The sequence below is a fragment of the Pseudophryne corroboree genome, chromosome 9 (assembly GCF_028390025.1).
Source record: "Pseudophryne corroboree isolate aPseCor3 chromosome 9, aPseCor3.hap2, whole genome shotgun sequence".
Classification (NCBI taxonomy): domain Eukaryota; kingdom Metazoa; phylum Chordata; class Amphibia; order Anura; family Myobatrachidae; genus Pseudophryne; species Pseudophryne corroboree.
In genome coordinates this window covers 81,419,329-81,441,938 of record NC_086452.1, presented here as the reverse complement: position 1 = coordinate 81,441,938, position 22,610 = coordinate 81,419,329, and the positions used below count along the sequence as shown (strand labels likewise).

Genomic DNA, 22,610 nt, shown 5'->3' with positions numbered 1-22,610 from the left:
TTTAAACCTTTTATTGCGGCAATATAACACAAAGCGCCAGAAAATCAAACAATAATTACAACACTGGGCAAAATCAGAAGATGTCATTGATACGACAACAATTCATAGAATACAGAACAAGCATCCTAGATATAACAAATTATTTCTTATCAGAAAAGTAGTAATATACTGCAAAGGTAAAATAAGTACAGTGTCGCAGTTCATGTGACACTGTAATGTTACCTTTTGGACATTCAGAAAAAAACAGGCATAGTCTGAATATTAAATACAAAAATGAAAGCAACTAGAAAACTACAAACAAAGCCCAACTGTTGATTAAAAATAGTCTTGACTTACCTGGTATTCTTTCACATTCTCCACCGTAAAGTTAAACCAGACACGAAACCGTGGGTTACATGTATCAGGTCTGATAAAGAGATCATACTCAAATTCTGTGATGTAATCCACTCTGCCAAGGTTACCTATTATAAGATAAATTTTGTTGATTAAAAAAGTGCATAAAATCACAAAAAGCAAAGAAAGCAATCTTTAAAGATAATTCTACATATTTGAAAGTATTTGACAAGATGTTTAAACCTATTCATTTACAAATAATAAAAATAATAATAATAATAATAATAATAATAATTTATTTATAAAGCGCCCTATCTCCAATAGGACTCAATGTACTTAATAGATAGAATGAATATAATACAGTACAGAAACAATAAAGTACACAAAAGCTTTTCACAAAATATAGAAGGGCATGGAGGTACTAAAGGGATATTAAGGGAATGATTAAGGAAACAGGTCTTACTTTTTGAACAAATAAATGTTTTATTATTATTATTATTTCACTTAAATTTTTGAAAATGTTTATAAGAAGTGGTACTGCAATGGGTACCAGATTTGCTCCCAATCTTGTCAACTCTTCTACTGAAAGATGTAATAACAATTACTTTAAATGGCATAAAAGGATTTACACTTAAAAAAATAAATCAATTGGTCAGTTAATTATTTTGAAAGATTTGTTTGAAAATGATGCAATGAATAATGCTTGTATATATTTTATAAAAAGTACTTTTATTGTTAAGGAAAAAAATTATAATTAGATGTAGCAGAACACTAAACATCTATTTTAAAACAATGATAGCATTTGTTGATGTGTTTCTATGTTAGAAAATAAAAAAGAATATTGCTGTGAGATGCCTATGTCTCTCAAAAGGGTTGATGTTATAATAAGGAAGTTGGTGGTACATTATGTTCTGTGATGTACTGTTGATGTGAGAGAAGTTGGAAAATTAGTGTGTTCAAAGATGATGTCACCAGAGTGGGCATTTGGAGAACCTGCAATTGCATGTTTAGTTCAATATATTGTTATAAACAAATAACTCATGTAATTTCACCCTGAAACACTTGAATTTCACACTAATTGTGTGTATTTGCTATGGCTGTTTGTGAATTGTTTTTATTTGCTTTTTGTAATTTAGTAATTTTACCAGATCATATATAAAGAAGTGTTACACAGTGTACTTGGGATTTTAAGTACACAATTACAAAGGTACTGTAACACTTGCTGACCTACAGTTGCACGAGCAGCATCAATGTGGTGTCAGTTGGATTAGTTAGAAAATAAACAAGATAAGGTGGAAAAATTAAGCTTGAATAATCCTCTGTAGTACCATGAGCAAGTGCACCCACTTATACAATAGTGTGGTGTCTGGGAGTCATGTCATCTCTTGCACTTTGCAAGAGATCATTTTACAAACATGGTCAAAATCGTCCTAAAATTAATTTGACACATAAAAAAACTTAAAACAAAGAAATATTTTAGGAGAAAATCTACAAGGTTAAATTCATTATGCTGTTTTTACTGTTGGAACCAAATCCAGTATCCATAGTATTCTCAAATGTAGATTGATATGATGTAATAAATTATTATTATTAATAATAATAATAATAATAATAATAATAATAATAATATGTATTATTATTTAATAATAATAATAGTAGTAATAATAATAATGATAATAATAATTATTATTATTATTATTATTATTAAGACTATAATTCTCCAAATTAATTAATTAATTTCTGAAGCTGTTAGCAAAACCCTGCTGCTTGTATTTCATTCTGACCTTTCTAAGTATGGTTGCTGAGGCATAACACTGGCAACCAATCATCACTCTGAGAGCTAGTACATGACTGACAGGCTGTCTGGAGTGAAAAGGTAAGTTTAGTTGAAGGAGGTTTCACACCTCTCGACTAATTTTTGAAATGGGAACTGGGAGATGTACCATACCTTCTAGAAAGGACATGTGCAAAAGTTGTCCAGAACAACTGCTCAGCTTCTAGCTATCATTTATAAAGTGCTTTCATAGCTACAATCATTTGTGATGCTGTAGACCAATGTAGTCAGTTGTTGCTTTTATATCTGTCCTGTTCTATGTTGAACCAATGTAGCATGCACTTGCTCTGGGTAAGATGGCTCCACAATACACCTCTTGCTTTGGAGCCATCACATGAGTCTTAAAGTTTGCACCACATTATGGAAATAAGGCATGCCATTGGCTGGTCATTGCCTTTTCATCTTATTTGCACCGCAGACGCAGTGAAACCCTGCTCACAGTGTACTAGAGATGCTTTACAGTGACTTTTACCGTGCAGGAGTCCGTTTTAAACATGTACAAAGTCACAGATGAAGCACAATGGAACTTGGTTTAAGAAAAAGCCACATCCCCATTATTGTAGCACTTTGTACAGTAGCAAGGCAATAATCATAGTGTTCCCTCTAGGCTGTTTCAGTTGGTCACCTGCCTAATTTTACTATAACTGTACTAAAATGAGCCCTGTAGAGGTACCCTGGGGCCTTGCTTATCACACGTTGACCTTGTGGCGGGCTCACAGTACCCTGTATTCCACTGTACTGCTGCTGTATACTCCACGCATCAAAATATGTACAGAGTAAATGGCGCTTCACAAAGACAGTAAGACACACACCTAAACTAGGCTCTAAAAGCTGCTCTCCGGATGTGGGTGGGCTGCCCCAACGGAACAATGCAAAAGTGAAAGAAAGCGCTCCCATCTTTTTCTTATACTCCACGGATGCCTGGGCTTGTGCCCCTCTGTGTGTGGATAAACACCTGGCCGCCAGGTGAAAAGATGCCATGCACATGTGTACAGCGTCTGTTCACAGTTCAGGTGGGGCATGGGGGCAGCCCAGCATCACAGCGAGTGCTGGGCAAGCCTCCTAGATTGATGGAAAGTGGGGCATGCCTCGAGATTGTACCCCTTCACGAAGTTTATAGCCTTTTTGGGTGCAGATCCGCCCTCTCTGATAATTGGTGTTCTGCTCTAAGTGGACCCCAGAGTGAACACTAAATAGGGTCTGGTAGTTTTAGAGTTATGTGGCAGTAAAAAATAGACAGGTGAGTGTTTTTGAAAGCAGAGTAAGTAAACAAAATCTCAAAAAAGTTAAAGGTAATTGGAACAGCATACAGTAATGTGGGTCTAAATGGAGAGAGGGTTGGTAGGGACGTAAAAGCAGCTTCCTTTGTTTTCCTAGGAATACATGATTATACAGTATGTGTTAAAGCGCCTTATTTCAGAGCAATATTCTTGACTTTCATTTTCAGCAAATCGCTTCTATAAAATATAATTATCACTTGGTCATCCTCATTAAACATTGTGATTGAAGTTAATGCATTTTGCTGTGTGCATTTTATTGAATGAAGGCACATTCAGTAATGTTGATTTGCAGAAGGTTCCTGGCGAGAAATAAAGTATATTTATTTTGATTTTCCACTGCAATGGTATTATCATGAAAGTAAAAGCAGAACAAAACACAGGAAAATCACTTTGTGCCGCTATGCTTGAGTCTACTATTCTTTCAAATAAAGAGGGAGTCACGTTTGGATCATCCCATCTCTTTTTACCTGCACACCTCACGTATTTTTTTTTACAGAAGCCCAAGTTGTGTGCTCCAATCACACAGTGCAGTGCAAAACTGTGCTGGGGGCTTGAGTCTGTAGACCCTCTCCAAAGGGAGAAGGGCCCTGTTACTCCCCATCAACCAGAACCCAATGGCCTCTAAGGAGGGAAAAGGTAATCTTCAGGTCCCTCTATGCTGAAGTAAGGTGGACCTCTTTACATCCTCAGATCCCAGAGCTAAAAAGTCCCTTAGGAAATAAGGGTTTTCAGGTTGCCCCTTTCTCCCTGAGGTTTTCAAAGAAATTTACCCCAGGGAACAAATTCTTCAGCTTTCCCAATAAGGAAAGACCCGATATTTTGGGGAGTGGGCAACGCATAAAGGTCAAACCAAAACTAGAGATGAGCGCCTGAAATTTTTCGGGTTTTGTGTTTTGGTTTTGGGTTCGGTTCCGCGGCCGTGTTTTGGGTTCGAACGCATTTTGGCAAAACCTCACCGAATTTTTTTTGTCGGATTCGGGTGTGTTTTGGATTCGGGTGTTTTTTTCAAAAAACACTAAAAAACAGCTTAAATCATAGAATCTGGGGGTCATTTTGATCCCAAAGTATTATTAACCTCAAAAACCATAATTTACACTCATTTTCAGTCTATTCTGAATACCTCACACCTCACAATATTATTTTTAGTCCTAAAATTTGCACCGAGGTCGCTGTGTGAGTAAGATAAGCGACCCTAGTGGCCGACACAAACACCGGGCCCATCTAGGAGTGGCACTGCAGTGTCACGCAGGATGTCCCTTCCAAAAAAACCTCCCCAAACAGCACATGACGCAAAGAAAAAAAGAGGCGCAATGAGGTAGCTGTGTGAGTAAGATTAGCGACCCTAGTGGCCGACACAAACACCGGGCCCATCTAGGAGTGGCACTGCAGTGTCACGCAGGATGGCCCTTCCAAAAAACCCTCCCCAAACAGCACATGACGCAAAGAAAAAAAGAGGCGCAATGAGGTAGCTGTGTGAGTAAGATTAGCGACCCTAGTGGCCGACACAAACACCGGGCCCATCTAGGAGTGGCACTGCAGTGTCACGCAGGATGTCCCTTCCAAAAAACCCTCCCCAAACAGCACATGACGCAAAGAAAAAAAGAGGCGCAATGAGGTAGCTGTGTGAGTAAGATTAGCGACCCTAGTGGCCGACACAAACACCGGGCCCATCTAGGAGTGGCACTGCAGTGTCACGCAGGATGTCCCTTCCAAAAAACCCTCCCCAAACAGCACATGACGCAAAGAAAAAAAGAGGCGCAATGAGGTAGCTGACTGTGTGAGTAAGATTAGCGACCCTAGTGGCCAACACAAACACCGGGCCCATTTAGGAGTGGCACTGCAGTGTCACGCAGGATGTCCCTTCCAAAAAACCCTCCCCAATCAGCACATGATGCAAAGAAAAAGGTTAGGTGGTATACAATTATGGACGGACTGCCTGCCGAGTGCAGACACAGAGGTAGCCACAGCCGTGAAATACCGTACTGTACTGTGTCTGCTGCTAATATAGACTGGTTGATAAAGAGATGTCGTAGTAGTATGTATGTATAAAGAAGAAAAAAAAACCACGGTTAGGTGGTATACAATTATGGACGGACTGCCTGCCGAGTGCAGACACAGAGGTAGCCACAGCCGTGAACTACCGTACTGTGTCTGCTGCGACTGGATGATAAATGATATAAAAAATATATATATATATCACTACTGCAGCCGGACAGGTATATATTATATATTATATAATGACGGACCTGCTGGACACTGTCTGTCAGCAGAATGAGTTTTATTTTTATAGAATAAAAAAAAAAACAACACACAAGTGAAGTCACACGACGAGTGTTTAACTTTTTCAGGCAATCACAATATAAGTATACTACTAACTATACTGGTGGTCAGTGTGGTCAGGTCACTGGTCAGTCACACTGGCAGTGGCACTCCTGCAGCAAAAGTGTGCACTGTTTAATTTTAATATAATATTATGTACTCCTGGCTCCTGCTATAACCTATAACTGGCACTGCAGTGCTCCCCAGTCTCCCCCACAATTATAAGCTGTGTGAGCTGAGCAGTCAGACAGATATATAATATATATAGATGATGCAGCACACTGGGCTGAGCCTGAGCAGTGCACACAGATATGGTATGTGACTGAGTCACTGTGTGTATCGCTTTTTTCAGGCAGAGAACGGATATATAAATAAACTGCACTGTCTGGTGGTCACTCACTATATAATATTATGTACTCCTGGCTCCTGCTATAACCTATAACTGGCACTGCAGTGCTCCCCAGTCTCCCCCACAATTATAAGCTGTGTGAGCTGAGCAGTCAGACAGATATATAATATATATAGATGATGCAGCACACTGGGCTGAGCCTGAGCAGTGCACACAGATATGGTATGTGACTGAGTCACTGTGTGTATCGCTTTTTTCAGGCAGAGAACGGATATATTAAATAAACTGCACTGTCTGGTGGTCACTCACTAGTAAACTCTCTGCACTCTCTACACTTCTACAGTACTCCTCCTAGTCCTAAGCTCCAGTAAATCTCTCTCTCTTATAATCTAAATGGAGAGGACGCCAGCCACGTCCTCTCAGTATCAATCTCAATGCACGTGTGAAAATGGCGGCGACGCGCGGCTCCTTATATAGAATCCGAGTCTCGCGAGAATCCGACAGCGTCATGATGACGTTCGGGCGCGCTCGGGTTAACCGAGCAAGGCGGGAGGATCCGAGTCTGCTCGGACCCGTGAAAAAAACCATGAAGTTCGGGCGGGTTCGGATTCAGAGAAACCGAACCCGCTCATCTCTAACCAAAACCCCATCAAAAAATACAAAAAGGTGACAAAAAATATATCTAGCTCAGGTGTAGTGTATAAAATGTGCAATAAATAGTGTCATAAGAGCCCCAGCCTTTCAGCTGGTAATATAAATATTATCCTTGCCCAGGCCAAAAGGCAAGGACAAATGAAAAAGGGAGCTACTTGAAAAACAAAAAGTGCCTGGTGCAAAGTGCTGTTTCAATCAGTACCAGCGGCTCATAGCACCTCAGGCTTCCGGCAGCTGGGCTCTTGCTCAGAGCACCAGGTGACAGACCATAGTCTATTGGGGGAACCCATAGTGTACACCCGATTCTAGCCAAAAGGCAGTGGATGGGTAAGATCTTTATTGAGATGTAATTTTTTTTACCTGTTCAGTGCAAACATGTGACACTGGAGGAGCCATCTGTGAGACAAGAGACAACTGCCCATAGGCGGATCATCCATTAGGCATTGAGGGGCCCAAATTATCCTAACCTGGTTTTTTTTTTTTATTATTAAATAATGGAGAAGAGAATGTGGCCTAAACTGATATGTTTTCTAGGGCCGCATCCAGCTATACAAATGACTCAAAATGTCAATATACTGTACAATGGCATAGTCAGGGGGTGCAGTCGGAGCACCCCCAACTAAAAATCAGCCCCCAATCTGTATTTGTGCTGGTCCCAGGCACCTACAGTGCATCTGGAAAGTATTCACAGCGCTTCACTTTTTCCACATTTTGTTATGTTACAGCCTTATTCCAAAATGGAATAAATTCATTTTTCCCTCACAATTCTACACACAATGGCCCTCATTCCGAGTTGATCGCTCGCTAGCTGCTTTTAGCAGCAGTGCAAACGCTAAGCTGCCGCCCTCTGGGAGTGTATTTTAGCTTAGCAGAAGTGCAAACGAAAGGATTGCTGTGCTACTACAAAAAAAAATTGTGCAGTTTCAGAGTAGCTGCAGGCCTACTCCTACCTTGCGATCACTTCAGACTATTTAGTTCCTGTTTTGACGTCACATACACGCCCTGCGTTCGGCCAGCCACTCCCCCATTTCCCCAGCCGCTCCTGTGTTTTTATCTGGCACGCCTGCGTTATTACACACACTCCCCGAAAACGGTCAGTTACCACTCAGAAACACCCACTTCCTGTCAATCACTCAACGATCAGCAGTGCGACTGAAAAGCGTCGCTAGAGCTTGTGTAAAACTACATTTTGTGAAAGTACGACGCGCATGCGCAGTGCGCCCCATACACATGCGCAGAATTGCAGTTTTTTGACCTTATCGCTTTGCTGCGAACGAAAGCAGCTAGCGATCAACTCGGAATGACCCCCAATGCCCCATAATGACAATGTGACAAAAGTTTTTTTTGTGATTTTTGCAAATATATTAAAAATAAAAAACTAAGAAATCACATGTACATAAGTATTCACAGCCTTTGCTCAATACGTTGGTGATGCACCTTTGGCAGCAATTACAGCCTCAAGTATTTTTTAATATGATGCCACAAGCTTGGCCAGCTTTGGGCAGTTTCGCCCATTCCTCTTTGCAGCACCTCTCAAGCTCAGGTTGGATGGGAAGTGTCAGTGCACAGTTATTTTCAGATCTCTCCAGAGATGTTTAATTGGATTCAAGCCTGTGCTCTGGCTGGGCCACTCAAGGACATTCACAGAGTTGTCCTGAAGTCCCTCCTTTGATATATTGGATGTGTGCTCAGGGTCGTTGTCCTGCTGAAAGATGAACTGTCGCCCCAGTCTGAGGTCAAGTACGCTCTGAAGCAGATTTTCCTCCAGGATGTCCCTGTACATTGCTGCATTCATCTTTCCCTCTAATCTGACTAGTCTCCCAGTTGCTGCCGCTGAAAAACATCCTCACTTCATGATGCTGCCACCACCATGCTTCACTGTAGGGATGGTATTGGCCTGATGATGAGCAGTACCTGGTTTACTCCAAACATGACACTGGCATTGACACCAAAGAGTTCAATCTTTGTCTCATCGGACCACAGAATTTTGTTTCTCATGGTGTGAGAGTCCTTCAGGTGCATTTTGGCAAACTACAGGCGGGCTGCCATGTGCTTTTCACTAAGCAGTGGCTTCTGTCTGGCCACTCTACCATACAGGCCTGAATGGTGGATTGCTGCAGAGATGGTTGTCCTTCTGGAAGGTTCTCCTCTCTCCACAGAGGACTGCTGTAGCTCTGACAGAGTGACCATCGGGTTCTTGATTACCTCCCTAAATAGGGCCCTTCTCCGATCGCTGAGTTTCGACAGCCGGCCAGCTCTAGGAAGAGTTCTGGTGGTTCTGAACTTCTTTCATTTATGTATGATGGAGGTCACTGTGCTCATTGGGACCTTCAAAGCAGCAGATATTTTCTGTACCCTTCCCCAGATTTGTGCCTCGAGACAACCCTGTCTCGGTGGTCTACAGACAATTCCTTTGACTTTATGTTTGGTTTGTGCTCAGACATGCACTGTCAAGTGTGGGACCTTATATAGACAGGTATGTGCCTTTCCAAATCATGTCCAATCAACTGAATTTACCACAGGTGGATTCCAATTAAGCTGTAGAAACATCTCAAGAATGATCAGTGGAAACAGGATGCACCTGAACAGGGCCGTCTTAACAGCAGTGTGGGCCCCTGGGCACAGCAATGTACTGGGGCCCCTACCCATCCTCCAGGGGGGGGCTATCAGCGGCAGCTTTGATGTCCTGCGGGGGTAGGGGGGTTCTATCTTCCGCTCAGCATGTAGAACCTGGAGCAGTAATCTGCTAATTACTCCTTTACTGCACAGATGGGGCAGGATGGAGAACACTAAACTGTAGAAGGGGGCATTGGGCTGAATGAAGGGGCCCGGTACATAACCTCCAGGGTGGCAGGGAGTGTTTAATACACAGGGGAGGTGTGGATAGCGGTGGGCTTATTATTCATTATTTTCTGGTGAGACAGCAGCTTGCATGACTGTAGATATCTCAAGTTCCTGGAAAATGATTTCTTAGATTTGAATGGGATAAAAATGAGAAAGTCTCACCTGTCAGGAGGTTCTGGGGACTTGGGGATCAGAGTTCAGGAGCCAGGGCAATCCACCAATGAAAATATAAAACTGCATCCCAGGTGTGTGGAGCTGGAGCAGGGACCAGCTGCTTGAAGGCTGATATCTCTGGTTCTGGGCATAGTAGAGACAAGCTGCCAGTGTCCACCAAAAGTGGAGAGTCCCAGATTTTGAAATGTATCCTCAGAAAAACTCTACATCATACAAAGCCTGAGATATCTGGCTGGCAAGAGCAATTAACAGGCTTGGATGGGGACCACTGCTTTGAAGTCGGATATCTCTGGTTCCCTATGGCCGATTTTCAAAAATTTGGTACCTCTGGAAAGAGGGGACCCTCAGCTATCAGCCTAGGACCCTTATACTCCTGGGGCCCTTGGGCAAGAGCCCATTGAGCCCATACGAAAAGACGGCCCTGCACCTGAACTCAATTTTGAGCTTCATGGCAAAGGCTGTGAATACTTATGTAGTACATGTGATTTCTTAGTTTTTTATTTTTAATACATTTGCAAAAATATAAAAAAAAAGTTTTTTCACGTTGTCATTATGGGGTATTGTGTGTAGAGTTTTGAGGAAAAAAAACAATTTATTCCATTTTGAAATAAGGCTGTAACATAAAATGTGGAAAAAGTGAAGCGCTGTGAATACTTTCTGGATGCACTGTATAAGGAATATATGATGTGTGCCGCCGCCGCCACTATAAATTATGCATCGCCCAGTGCAACTGATGTTTCATTGTATTGGGGACACAATATTTATTTATTTTATTTATTACCAGTTATTTATATAGCGCACACATATTCTGCAATGCTTTACATCAGTCCCTGACTGAAGTCCCTGCCCCAGTGGAGCTTACAATCTATTTTTCCCTACCACATGTACACTGACGTCGGCCCGGGAACATTGCTAATTCATATCGCTGTCTCTCTGGGATATTTTTTCATCAGGTGGCCAGCAGGGGGCGCTGCGGTGGCAGCCCGGGCACTTTTGATTTCTACTGGGGTTTTGGGTTTACTGTTTTTTTTCCCCATTTTTTCAGGTGGCCAGCAGGGGGCAATGCAGCGAGGAGACCGCGGGACGCCACCACGCCACCCACGCGGGCCGGGTACTTTTCTTCTGTTTTTTGGACTGTTTTTTTTTTTTAAATTCCCCCAACCGCCCAGCGAGGGGCACCGCAGCAGAGGAGACCAGGGGAAACCGCCCCGTCCACCTGTGATGTACACGCACACACATTCACATTAGGGTTAATTTTGCTGGGATCCAATTAACCTACCAGTATTTTTTTAAATTGTGGGAGGAAATCAGAGCACCCGGAGGAAACCCACGCAAGTACAGGGAGAATATACAAACTCCGCACAGTTAGGGCCATGGTGGGAATTGAACTCATGACCTCAGTGCTCATTACACCATCCGTACTGCATAAAACATGACATGCAAATAGGGGGGCACGTGGGGGGTCTCATGGTCCTTATAAAGGGGCACAGAGGAAACAACTAAGCCTGGGGCCTTTTTTCCATATTCTCTTCCCTTCATGTCAAAAGCTATCTACACTTCTATCAGAATAATGTACATTTCCTGCATTTTGTGCCTGCAAACAACTGACCTGTAATTTTATTGGCTCATGGGCAGTAAGCAGTCATCACATGATCTGTTATAAATATAAACATGAATCAAAACTGCACAAACTTCACATTGATACATTTTCTGTTACTTTTTAATAGTGATGAGCGGGTTCGGTTCTTCGGAATCCGAACCCCCCCCCCCCGAACTTCACCCATTTTACACGGTTCCGAGGCAGACTCGGATCCTCCCGCCTTGCTCGGTTAACCCGAGCACGCCCGAACGTCATCATCCCGCTGTCGGATTCTCGCGAGATTCGTATTCTATATAAGGAGCCGCGCGTCGCCGCCATTTTCACTCGTGCATTGGAGATGATAGGGAGAGGATGTGTGCAGCGTTCTCTCAGTTGTGTTCAGTGTGGTGCAAATATCTGTGCTCAGTGTGCTGCAAATATCTGTGCTCAGTGTGCTTGCAAATATCTGTGCTCAGTGTGCTGAAAATATCTGTGCTCAGTGTGCTTGCAAATATCTGTGCTCAGTGTGCTGAAAATATCTACGTTCTCTGCCTGAAAAACGCTCCATATCTGTGCTGCATTGTAGTATATAGTAGGAGGACAGTGCAGAATTTTGCTGACCACCAGTATTATATAGCAGTACGGTACAGTAGTCCACTGCTCTACCTACCTCTGTGTCGTCAAGTATACTATCCATTCATACCTGTGGTGCATTTTAGTTGTGCGCAGTATATATAGTAGGAGGACAGTGCAGAATTTTGCTGACCACCAGTATATAATATATAGCAGTACGGTACAGAAGTCCACTGCTCTACCTACCTCTGTGTCGTCAAGTATACTATCCATCCATACCTGTGGTGCATTTTAGTTGTGCGCAGTATTATATAGTAGGAGGACAGTGCAGAATTTTGCTGACCACCAGTATATATATATAGCAGTACGGTACAGCAGTCCATTGCTCTACCTCTGTGTCGTCAAGTATACTACAAAAGTTCAGTAAAATGACCCAAAAATAAAAATGAAAAGCATCTGATGAGAAGCGTAAACTTGCCAATATGCCATATATGACACGGAGTGGCAAGGAACGGCTGAGGCCCTGGCTTATGTTCGTGGCTAGTGGTTCAGATTCACATGAGGATGGAAGCGCTCATCCTCAAGCTAGAAAACTGCAGTGCCACTCCTAGGTGGGCCAGGTGTTTGTGTCGGCCACTTGGGTCGCTTAGCTTAGCCATCCAGCGACCTTGGTGCACCTCTTTTTTTCTTTGCATCATGTGCTGTTTGGGGACTATTTTTTAAATCGGCCATCCTGTCTGACACTGCAGTGCCACTCCTAGATGGGCCAGGTGTTTGTGTCGGCCACTTGGGTCGCTTAGCTTAGCCATCCAGCGACCTTGGTGCACCTCTTTTTTTCTTTGCATCATGTGCTGTTTGGGGACTATTTTTTAAATCGGCCATCCTGTCTGACACTGCAGTGCCACTCCTAGATGGGCCAGGTGTTTGTGTCGGCCACTTGGGTTGCTTAGCTTAGCCATCCAGCGACCTTGGTGCACCTCTTTTTTTCTTTGCATCATGTGATGTTTGGGGACTATTTTTTAAATCGGCCATCCTGTCTGACACTGCAGTGCCACTCCTAGATGGGCCAGGTGTTTGTGTCGGCCACTTGGGTCGCTTAGTTTAGTCATCCAGCTACCTTGGTGCAAATTTTAGGACTAAAAATAATATTGTGAGGTGTGAGGTGTTCAGAATAGACTGGAAATGAGTGGAAATTATGGTTATTGAAGTTATTAATACTATGGGATAAAAATGACCCCCAAATTCTATGATTTAAGCTGTTTTTGAGGGTTTTTTGTAAAAAAAAAAAAAACGAATCCAAAACACACCCGAAACCGACAAAAAATTTTCAGGGAGGTTTTGCCAAAACGCGTCCGAATCCAAACACGGCCGCGGAACCGAATCTAAAACCAAAACACAAAACCCGAAAAATTTCCGGTGCACATCACTACTTTTTAAGAAGATATTTGTAGATAATGTTAAATGCTTACTGCTACTGTAATGTGACCATGAAGGAATTAGCTTGTCATTATAGCAGGCTACTGACTTACAGTTACCTGGTGAGTATTCTAAACATCAGCAAGATGAATAATGTTCATCCAACATATTTATTGCACGGAAAGAGCAACAAACCATCATTTCTCTTCTCCCAAACTCATCATTTCAACCACATTATTGATTGGATGGTGCCCTGCACAATTAAATTGATCAAACAGCCATGTCTGAAACTATGCTTGAATGATCTAATTTCTAGAGACTTCCTTTGAGCACAACTGTCTCCAGACACAGAGGGCCAAATGACATAGAGACAGATGTTCTGGGGAGTGAGCTGAATGTCCGCCTTGTATTCCCCTATCTTTCTGGACAGTTGATACGCTCACATGCTTGCCAGCGTTCTCATTGGTCAGCCACTTTTCATGGTCGGTTTGATCAGCGTGATTGGATAAAACTTTGGCAGTTTGGAATTATTATTTATTGCTAACTGTAACAGATTTCCAAGGACAACCCATATTTAAAAAATGTTTCCATTTAAATGGAAAGCTATTTTTCATGTTTCCTTTTAGTATGTATTCTGGTCTATGGATGAACGGTTCACTAAGGAGCATATTTATTATTGACTGCAGTCTGGCAAAATAATATATATTCCTAATGACTGCAGTTCGCTGCAATAAGGAATTTATGTAAATGTATGATTTCTGGTCACCGGCCCTTATAAGAGCCTGTCATGGCAATCAGTAAGAAGTAAAGTGATCACATATGCAATTTACTGAAATAATTAATTCAGGTTTGGTCACTGTTGTGCTAAAAGCGCAAAGTACAGATGTTAGGTACTTTGCGCATGTGCCGTACCCATCCTGCATCATCGAACGCAGTATGGCAGCAGATGTCAAGTGATTGCCAGTCTGCAGTTATTTGGGGGTGGGGAGTGGGCACTGTTTCCCAAAACAGAGGCGTGTTGTCTCTGTTTTGTGGGAGTGCCAAGGCCAGGGTCTCTGTCCTCGGGGTTCATTCAGCTGGATGATGGTGTTGTAGGAGATCCGAAGCTGCAACCGGAGACGCATCAGAGGATCACACAGGCATGCAGGAGGCATCTACTTATACCAGACGCCTCCTGCTGCATTACCATATAAGAGCATTGCTGACGATGCTGCTTCCAAGTAAGCAGCATCGATGTTTATTCCAACCACATGTGAATCACCCCCCCAATGTGCAGGATGTAGACCGTAGGCTACAAGGACTAACATCATCTGAAGATGGCATTAGCTGACAGGACTAAGCTTAGGGGCTGCTTTTGCAATGAAAACTGAGAGACCGCGGCAGACCTTATTTATTTGATCATTCATAAGTATCATAAGTGTCAGGGCCGTAACTCATACTTAGCTACTCTACCAGAAGCCCTGAGAGACTCCAGATTTTTCAGGTAGTCTCACAGACCTCCTAAACATTGGGTGGAAATGCAGCATTTTAGTAGCAACTGTAAAAAAAAGTTATTATATTTGAAGAAGATGGTCCTAAATCACAGGTTGTACGGTTAAATTCCATCCACCATGCGCATTTCCAGGTTTATTCATAAACCAGCAAAAGCTGGTTCATCCCCTTTTAATGGTGCCAGTTCCAAAGACCAAATAGTGGGCATAACTGAAATGTTCTTTGGCACAGCTCCGCACAAACATCCCCCAGTGCTGGTCTGTATGTCATGTGGTTAAAATATGTCCAGTTTTGTAAATTTACATGTTAAGACTTACCTCCCAACTTTGTAGAAAGAGAGCTCAGGACATAGGTGGGGCATGGTCTAGTTGGAAGGGGCGTGGCCTTGTGAGCCACTCCCCCATTTTTGTCATGCTCCCAGTCCCTCTCTCTCATAAATAGATGCTGCGTGCATGCAGAGCAGCTGGTGAGAGTGAGCCTTCTGCCACCCCCCTCCCCACTGCATGTATGGCGGCGGGACAGTGCCCTAGAAGCGGGACTGTTCCACCAAGATTGGGATGGTTTAGGTATGGTTAAACACGTTGAGGTGAAATAATCAGGTGCAGTCTCAGTGCAAAATTATCTTAGTATCATAAATTGGGGCAGAGTCAGAGTTTTTTGCTACAGTCTGGATCATTGTCGCTACTCGGTCCTTCCCTGGTATAGATCCATGCACTGTGAGGGTACGTACACACTGAAAAACTGACATACCAAACCAACACTCCCATAAGATGCAACATCTCCATGAATCCTTTTAGCCCCCCCTGCTACCTCCCAGTCACGACTCACTGTCCAGGAATGCCCCTCAAGTTTCTGCTACCATGCAGCTCCGTGATGCAGCTCAGATTGCTCCAATGATATCCCTGTTGCTTCCAACTCAGAGTCATCCCTATATCTCAAATCCATCAAATCGTACAACTCTATTACAGGGCACCACCTCTGTTTTGCCCCTTCGAGATGGTTTAAACCCCTTTCACACCAAGATTTTGACCTGGGTTATTGCTGGGTTGACCTGGGTTGCGGATCGCTGTAAAAGGGTCTCCTGATAAAAACCTGGGTCAAGTGACCCAAGTAGCTACCAGGGTTGGTCCGGGAAATACCCGGGTTGCGGGGCAGTGTGAACGGGTAACCCGGGTTATCCGACCCGGATCCCATTTAAACCTTTTGGAGAGCTGGCTCACTGGCGCTTACAGATTATGTCATCTCCAAGTGCCGGCAGAGGAGAAGCCCTGGCAATATCCCAGATGCAGCCGGTGGTGTGAACAGGTTTCCAGTCACTGTGACATGGCTTGAAACTTGTGTTCAGTGACCCCGACCGGACCTCAGATTGTAGTTTGAAAGGGGTATTAGATGGCTATAAACCATAAAATGCAGAGGTTCTCAAATGGGTTGCAGTTATGTGACCGGCGGTCAGGGGACCGACGGTCACAATACTGGCCCCTGAATCCCGCCCGCTCACAATCCTGATGGTTGGCATGCCGACCAGCAGGGACTATTCCTACTCGTCCACGACACCCATAGAGTGAGAATAGAACCTGTGGCGAGCACAGCGAGCCACTGAAGCCACTGTTTGGCGAGTGCAGCAAACCCACAAGGGGTTTGTTGCGTTGTCCCCCCCATACCGTGATACCGGCGTCAGTATGCTGACCAGCAGTCTCCTGACCACCGGTCATGCATACCACACCCTCTCAAACACAGTCCTCAAAGCACCCCAATGGTCCAAGTTTTAAGTTTATCCATGTTTGGCCACAGGTGACTTTATTATCACCTCAGTCAATTTTATTTAACCATCTTGGCTGAGCCATGGATACACCTAAAACCTGGACTGTTGGGGTGCCTTGAGGACCACGTTTGAGAACCTCTGATATAATGCCTGGCCAGTTGCCTAAACCAAACTGGCTTATTAAATGTGGTGATATATCAGTCTCTGTACCTGGTACCTTCTTTATTAATAATTGTCCACAGTGTGTATCTGTATTAAATCATGGTTCTTTATTTAGTTAAGGGATTCCGTGCTGACTTTTTTAATTAAAACTTTATATGAAACTAGGAAAGGTAGTGAATTCAAACTATTTATTGTTTTGTCTAAGTAAAGAACAGATATGTGGAATGTGCTTCTAACTAAAAGAATAATTATCATAAAAGTAAAATTATTAAATGTATCTATAAAATGTATAAATAAAAGTGTCAAAGTTTGTGGTATAGAGTGTAAAACTTTTACGGTCCCTTTAAGTTTGTGTAGCTAACAAAACGCAAAACCCAACAAAATAAAAATAAAAATAATTGTACACAAAATATTATAGCCGCATATCAATGAAATGAAATAAATTCAAACATTATACAAGATACAAGTACATTATACAAGATACATGTACAAGTCACCTACAAAATGTAACACAATATTAAGCAGTAAGTGGCTAGAACCTGCTAAATTATGATTAAATTCAAGTGCTGGAAAGCGAAATATATTTCTGCCAAGTGATATGAATCAAATCTGTTTCATAAAGCTAAATGCAAGTTAATTGCAGGCGTTTAGCAATATACAATAACAAACTGAAAAGTACAGTATGTGACTGACTGTGTCCATGCCAGCAGTATGGCATTTAGATACAGTAACACATTGAAATATAAATCTAATTTAAAAGAGTAGAAAATAAATCAATATTATACAAGGGTTTTTTTTATGTTTTTTTGTTTTTTAAATGATCATCAACCAATTCCAACAAATTGACATTGAAATAAAAGAACCCTTAAGCAAAATGCAGTGCCCCAGCTTACTATGTTTTCACTACAGCTTAGTTGAAACTAGAGCGTGGCAGAGTATTTCCTCCCTTCCATTCAAAAACAATTAAGGGCGTAATTCAATCAGCCTAAAAAATTTCAGGAACACAAAAACATGCTTTTACTGCGGTTTTTTTGCCCAATGTTTTTTTTTTTTGGGGGGGGGGGGGGGCAATTCAATTGTACTGTAGGCCGTTTTTTTTTTTAGCAAAGAATGTCCAGTTTTTGGGCAAAAACGTATATGACATTGGCGTATTTATAATGGGTGCACCCATTATTTTTAATACTTACCTTCCAGAGCCCTGAGGCGCAGCAGCAGCACTGCAAAAACCAATGGGATAATGACGCAGCACCATTTTCCCGGTGTTGTGCACATGCACAGTAGGAAACTCACTGGGAAAATGGCCGTAGTGCCATTTTCCAGCGATCTGTAGAAATACAGCGCATGGGCCTCCTCCTCTCTAGAAACGCCCCTGGTATAGGATACGTGATAAGTTCCCGGGCCTATGTGTTTTTTTGTGGGCTGGCTTCGTGGCTAATTGGATAGCCTCTAGGGATCAATAAGTGCAGGTAAATGAATTCCCCCCTAAAACTACAATGCATGACCATAGGACAGAAGATAGAGGGCCTTATTTAGCATTAGGGGTAAATCCAGTTGGAAGGTGCCACCTTGCACTTTGGAAAAGCTATGTCCAGGTGCAGGTAGGGGTCAAATTTAAAATGTATGCAGAGAGTTAATGGGAACAGTGCATGCTAGCTCAACTCTATGGGGCCTATTTATCAAATCATGTTGATATATTCAGATAATCAAAGATTCCTTATTGCAGCGAATTGCAATGATATGGATTCAAAATCTTTAATAATCGGGGCACACAACAAAAAATTATAAATATACCCCTATATTACAATAGTATCCGGTCAACTTGTCAACAGTCAGATGGTTGACACCAAAGTATCAACAGGTTTTGAATGTTGACAGTCAGAGGTCAACAATCAATATGCAAACATCAGGGACGTTTTAACAGAGGAGGGGGCCACTATGCAGACTCTGCATGGCGCAGAAGTCTCCGGCTTTGTGCCAGAGTCTACTGTGCATGCGCATGTCTCTGGAAACATGGCACCTGCCAAGCTCCAGGCATGAATTTACCTACTGCGCATGCACAGCGGCCATTTTGTTTGGGATTTTCACCGCAGCTGCAGAGCCCGACGTGGGAGTCCGAAAAAGGTAAGTATTAAAATATGGGTGCAGTGTGTTTGGTGTGACCCCCTCCCCACCCCCACCCACCCACACACACACACACACCCTGGACCCAGCGGCCTGTGTGCACTTCACACATTGAACCCATTATAGAAACAGCAATGGTAATCAAACGTTTAGGTCAACATGGGTAAAATGTCGGCATGTTCGGAATGTCGACACCAAAATGTTGACATATTTTTTTGTTGATTTTTAGGATTAGGTTTAGGGCTAGGTTTAGACTTAGTTTTAGGTTTAGGCTTAAGCTAACATAACCAAGAAATGAAATGTCAATATGTCAGTGTCGACATTCTGAACATGTCGACAATTTAACCATGTCAACCTAATTAATTGTCGACCTAATGACCATGTTGACCTTTTGACTATCAACATTGAGAACCTGTCGACATTCTGGTATGAATCTTCTAAATATCATCTAGTCATACCATGCCCATCACAGTATAAAAATAAAGCTGCCCAGTGTTTATGAACAACCTGTCAATGCAGGAAATATTTCCCTGTATGCTATAAAATTGCATTTGCACCCCTTGCATTGCGACATGGCTTATCAAGGTGCAAATTTGCACCTTGTAGCATAATAGGCTCCTAAATCTATATGGGGCCCAAAGCAAGGTGACTTAGGGCAATAAGCTGAAATTATAAAGCATGGGATATCAGTGATGTTTTCTGCTATCGAGAAAGGCTTTGGTAAAATGTAAGGCTGTACCCATTAAATGAGTACATCTAAATAAAGTTTTCCCAAACACCAAAGACCGTGTCTAGCCATGGCTAGAACCGCAACACTCCCGCCTCAGCCAGTGTCATCCGTTTTTTATCAGATTTCTGTGTACAGAATATGTTATTTCTAGGCTAGCTGGATATGAAAAATCTTTATTAGCGTAACATACAGTAACATGCCTCTCAGAAGATGGTTACATACTCTAAATTAAAAGAAATATCCTATACACAATCAAATGCCTTTAACACACACTAAGGGCAGTATTTAATTAGCCATTGTAATTAACTGCACCTAATTAGTCTGCCAGGGCTATTCAATTATAGCCACTGGCAGCCCGCGATAAACCAGCGGTTGCACTTGCCACAGTTTTCTATTCGAGCCTGAGGGAGGCTCAAACAGAAATCAGCGGTAAGAGCCCTTGTTGCATGTGCTGTAAATTTATTAACCCAAAGCTCTCGGTACTTATCCCAGAATCAATGGGTTAATGTGCATTAACAGCAGATGTACTGGTCCTAATCTCATTTTCAAATGAATCAATACTGCAATCCCTGAGGAATGGTAGAGAGCATGTGATTAGGTCCTTTTGCCAAAATGTGTCTCATTATAAATAGAGATGAGCGGGTTCGGTTCCTCTGAATCCGAACCCGCCCGAACTTCAGGTTTTTTACACGGGTCCGAGCAGGCTCGGATCTTCCCGCCTTGCTCGGCTAACCCGAGCGCGCCCGAACGTCATCATCACGCTGTCGGATTCTCGCGAGGCTCGGATTCTATCGCGAGACTCGGATTCTATATAAGGAGCCGCGCGTCGCCGCCATTTTCACACGTGCATTGAGAGTCATAGGGAGAGGACGTGGCTGGCATCCTCTCCGTTTAGAGAAGAGAGAGACACAGTATTTTCGGGGAGCATTATTAGGAGGAGTACTACTGTATACTACTATACTACTTGCTGAAGTGATATTTATAGATTAGATAGTGTGACTGTAAGTGTATTATCTGACTTGTGGGGGAGACACTGACAGTGGGGAGCAGTTAGAGTCTGAGAGCAGGACTCAGGAGTACATATAACGTACAGTGCACACTTTTGCTGCCAGAGTCAGTGCCACACTGCCATTGTTGTGACCACACTGACCACCAGTATAATAATATATTTTGTGATTGTCTGCTTAGGCCTCGGAGTACTAGTTGCAAGTTGCAACGTGACCTGTCCTGAAGTGACCACCAGTTTAATAATCAATCACCACCAGTTTAATATATATATATATATATATATATAATTGTATATAATATATATATATATATATATATATATAATATTGTATACCACCTACCCGTGGTTTTTTTTTTTCATTCTTCTTTATACATACTACTATAGTAGCTTACTGTAGCAGTCTGCGGTGCTGTGCTGACCTGACAGTGTCCAGCAGGTCCGTCATCAGTCATTACATAATAAATATATATAGTACCTGTCCGGCTGCAGTACTAGTGATATTATATTGATTTCATCTCATTATCAATAATTTATCATCCAGTCTAGACTCTATATTAGCAGCAGACACAGTACGTTAGTCCACGGCTGTAGCTACCTCTGTGTCGGCACTCGGCAGTCCATCCATAATTGTATACCACCTACCCGTGGTTTTTTTCTTTTCTTTCTTCTTTGTACATAATACTATAGAGTATAGTAGCTTACTGTAGCAGTCTGCGGTGCTGCTGAGCTGACAGTGTCCAGCAGGTCCGTCATCAGTCATCATTACCTAATAAATATATTATCTACCTGTCCGGCTGCAGTACTAGTGATATTATATATACATACATATATATATTGATTTCATCTCAGTATCAATCATCCAGTCTATATTAGCAGCAGACACAGTACGTTAGTCCACGGCTGTAGCTACCTCTGTGTCGGCACTCAGCAGTCCATCCATAATTGTATACCACCTACCCGTGGTTTTTTTCTTTTCTTTCTTCTTTGTACATACTACTATAGTATAGTAGCTTACTGTAGCAGTCTGCGGTGCTGCTGAGCTGACAGTGTCCAGCAGGTCCGTCATCAGTCATCATTACCTAATAAATATATTATCTACCTGTCCGGCTGCAGTACTAGTGATATTATATATACATACATACATATATATATTGATTTCATCTCATTATCAATCATCCAGTCTATATTAGCAGCAGACACAGTACGTTAGTCCACGGCTGTAGCTACCTCTGTGTCGGCACTCGGCAGTCCATCCATAATTGTATACCACCTACCCGTGGTTTTTTTCTTTCTTTCTTCTTTGTACATACTACTATAGAGTATAGTAGCTTACTGTAGCAGTCTGCGGTGCTGCTGAGCTGACAGTGTCCAGCAGGTCCGTCATCAGTCATCATTACCTAATAAATATATTATCTACCTGTCCGGCTGCAGTACTAGTGATATTATATATACATACAGATATATATTGATTTCATCTCATTATCAATCATCCAGTCTATATTAGCAGCAGACACAGTACGTTAGTCCACGGCTGTAGCTACCTCTGTGTCGGCACTCAGCAGTCCATCCATAATTGTATAACACCTACCCGTGGTTTTTTTTTTTTCTTTCTTCTTTGTACATACTACTATAGTATAGTAGCTTACTGTAGCAGTCTGTGGTGCTGCTGAGCTGACAGTGTCCAGCAGGTCCGTCATCAGTCATCATTACCTAATAAATATATTATCTACCTGTCCGGCTGCAGTACTAGTGATATTATATATACATACATATAAATATTGATTTCATCTAATTATCAATCATCCAGTCTATATTAGCAGCAGACACAGTACGTTAGTCCACGGCTGTAGCTACCTCTGTGTCGGCACTCGGCAGTCCATCCATAATTGTATACCACCTACCCGTGGTTTTTTCTTTTCTTTCTTCTTTGTACATACTACTATAGTATAGTAGCTTACTGTAGCAGTCTGCGGTGCTGCT

The 22,610-nt window shown here is 42.4% G+C and overlaps 1 protein-coding gene across 1 annotated transcript in view; it reads right to left on the bottom strand.

Annotated features, from left to right (window-relative positions):
- Positions 1-233: 233 nt before the first annotated feature.
- LOC134958734 (cytosolic carboxypeptidase 6-like) overlaps positions 234-22,610 on the bottom strand; it is a 604,642-nt gene continuing 582,265 nt past the window's right edge. Inside the window, exons 3-4 of the mRNA XM_063941483.1 lie at positions 337-461; positions 234-254 (exon numbers count right to left, since the gene is read on the bottom strand). Of these exons, the coding sequence (XP_063797553.1) occupies positions 234-254; positions 337-461 (146 nt within the window). The remainder of the gene's footprint in view (positions 255-336; positions 462-22,610) is intronic.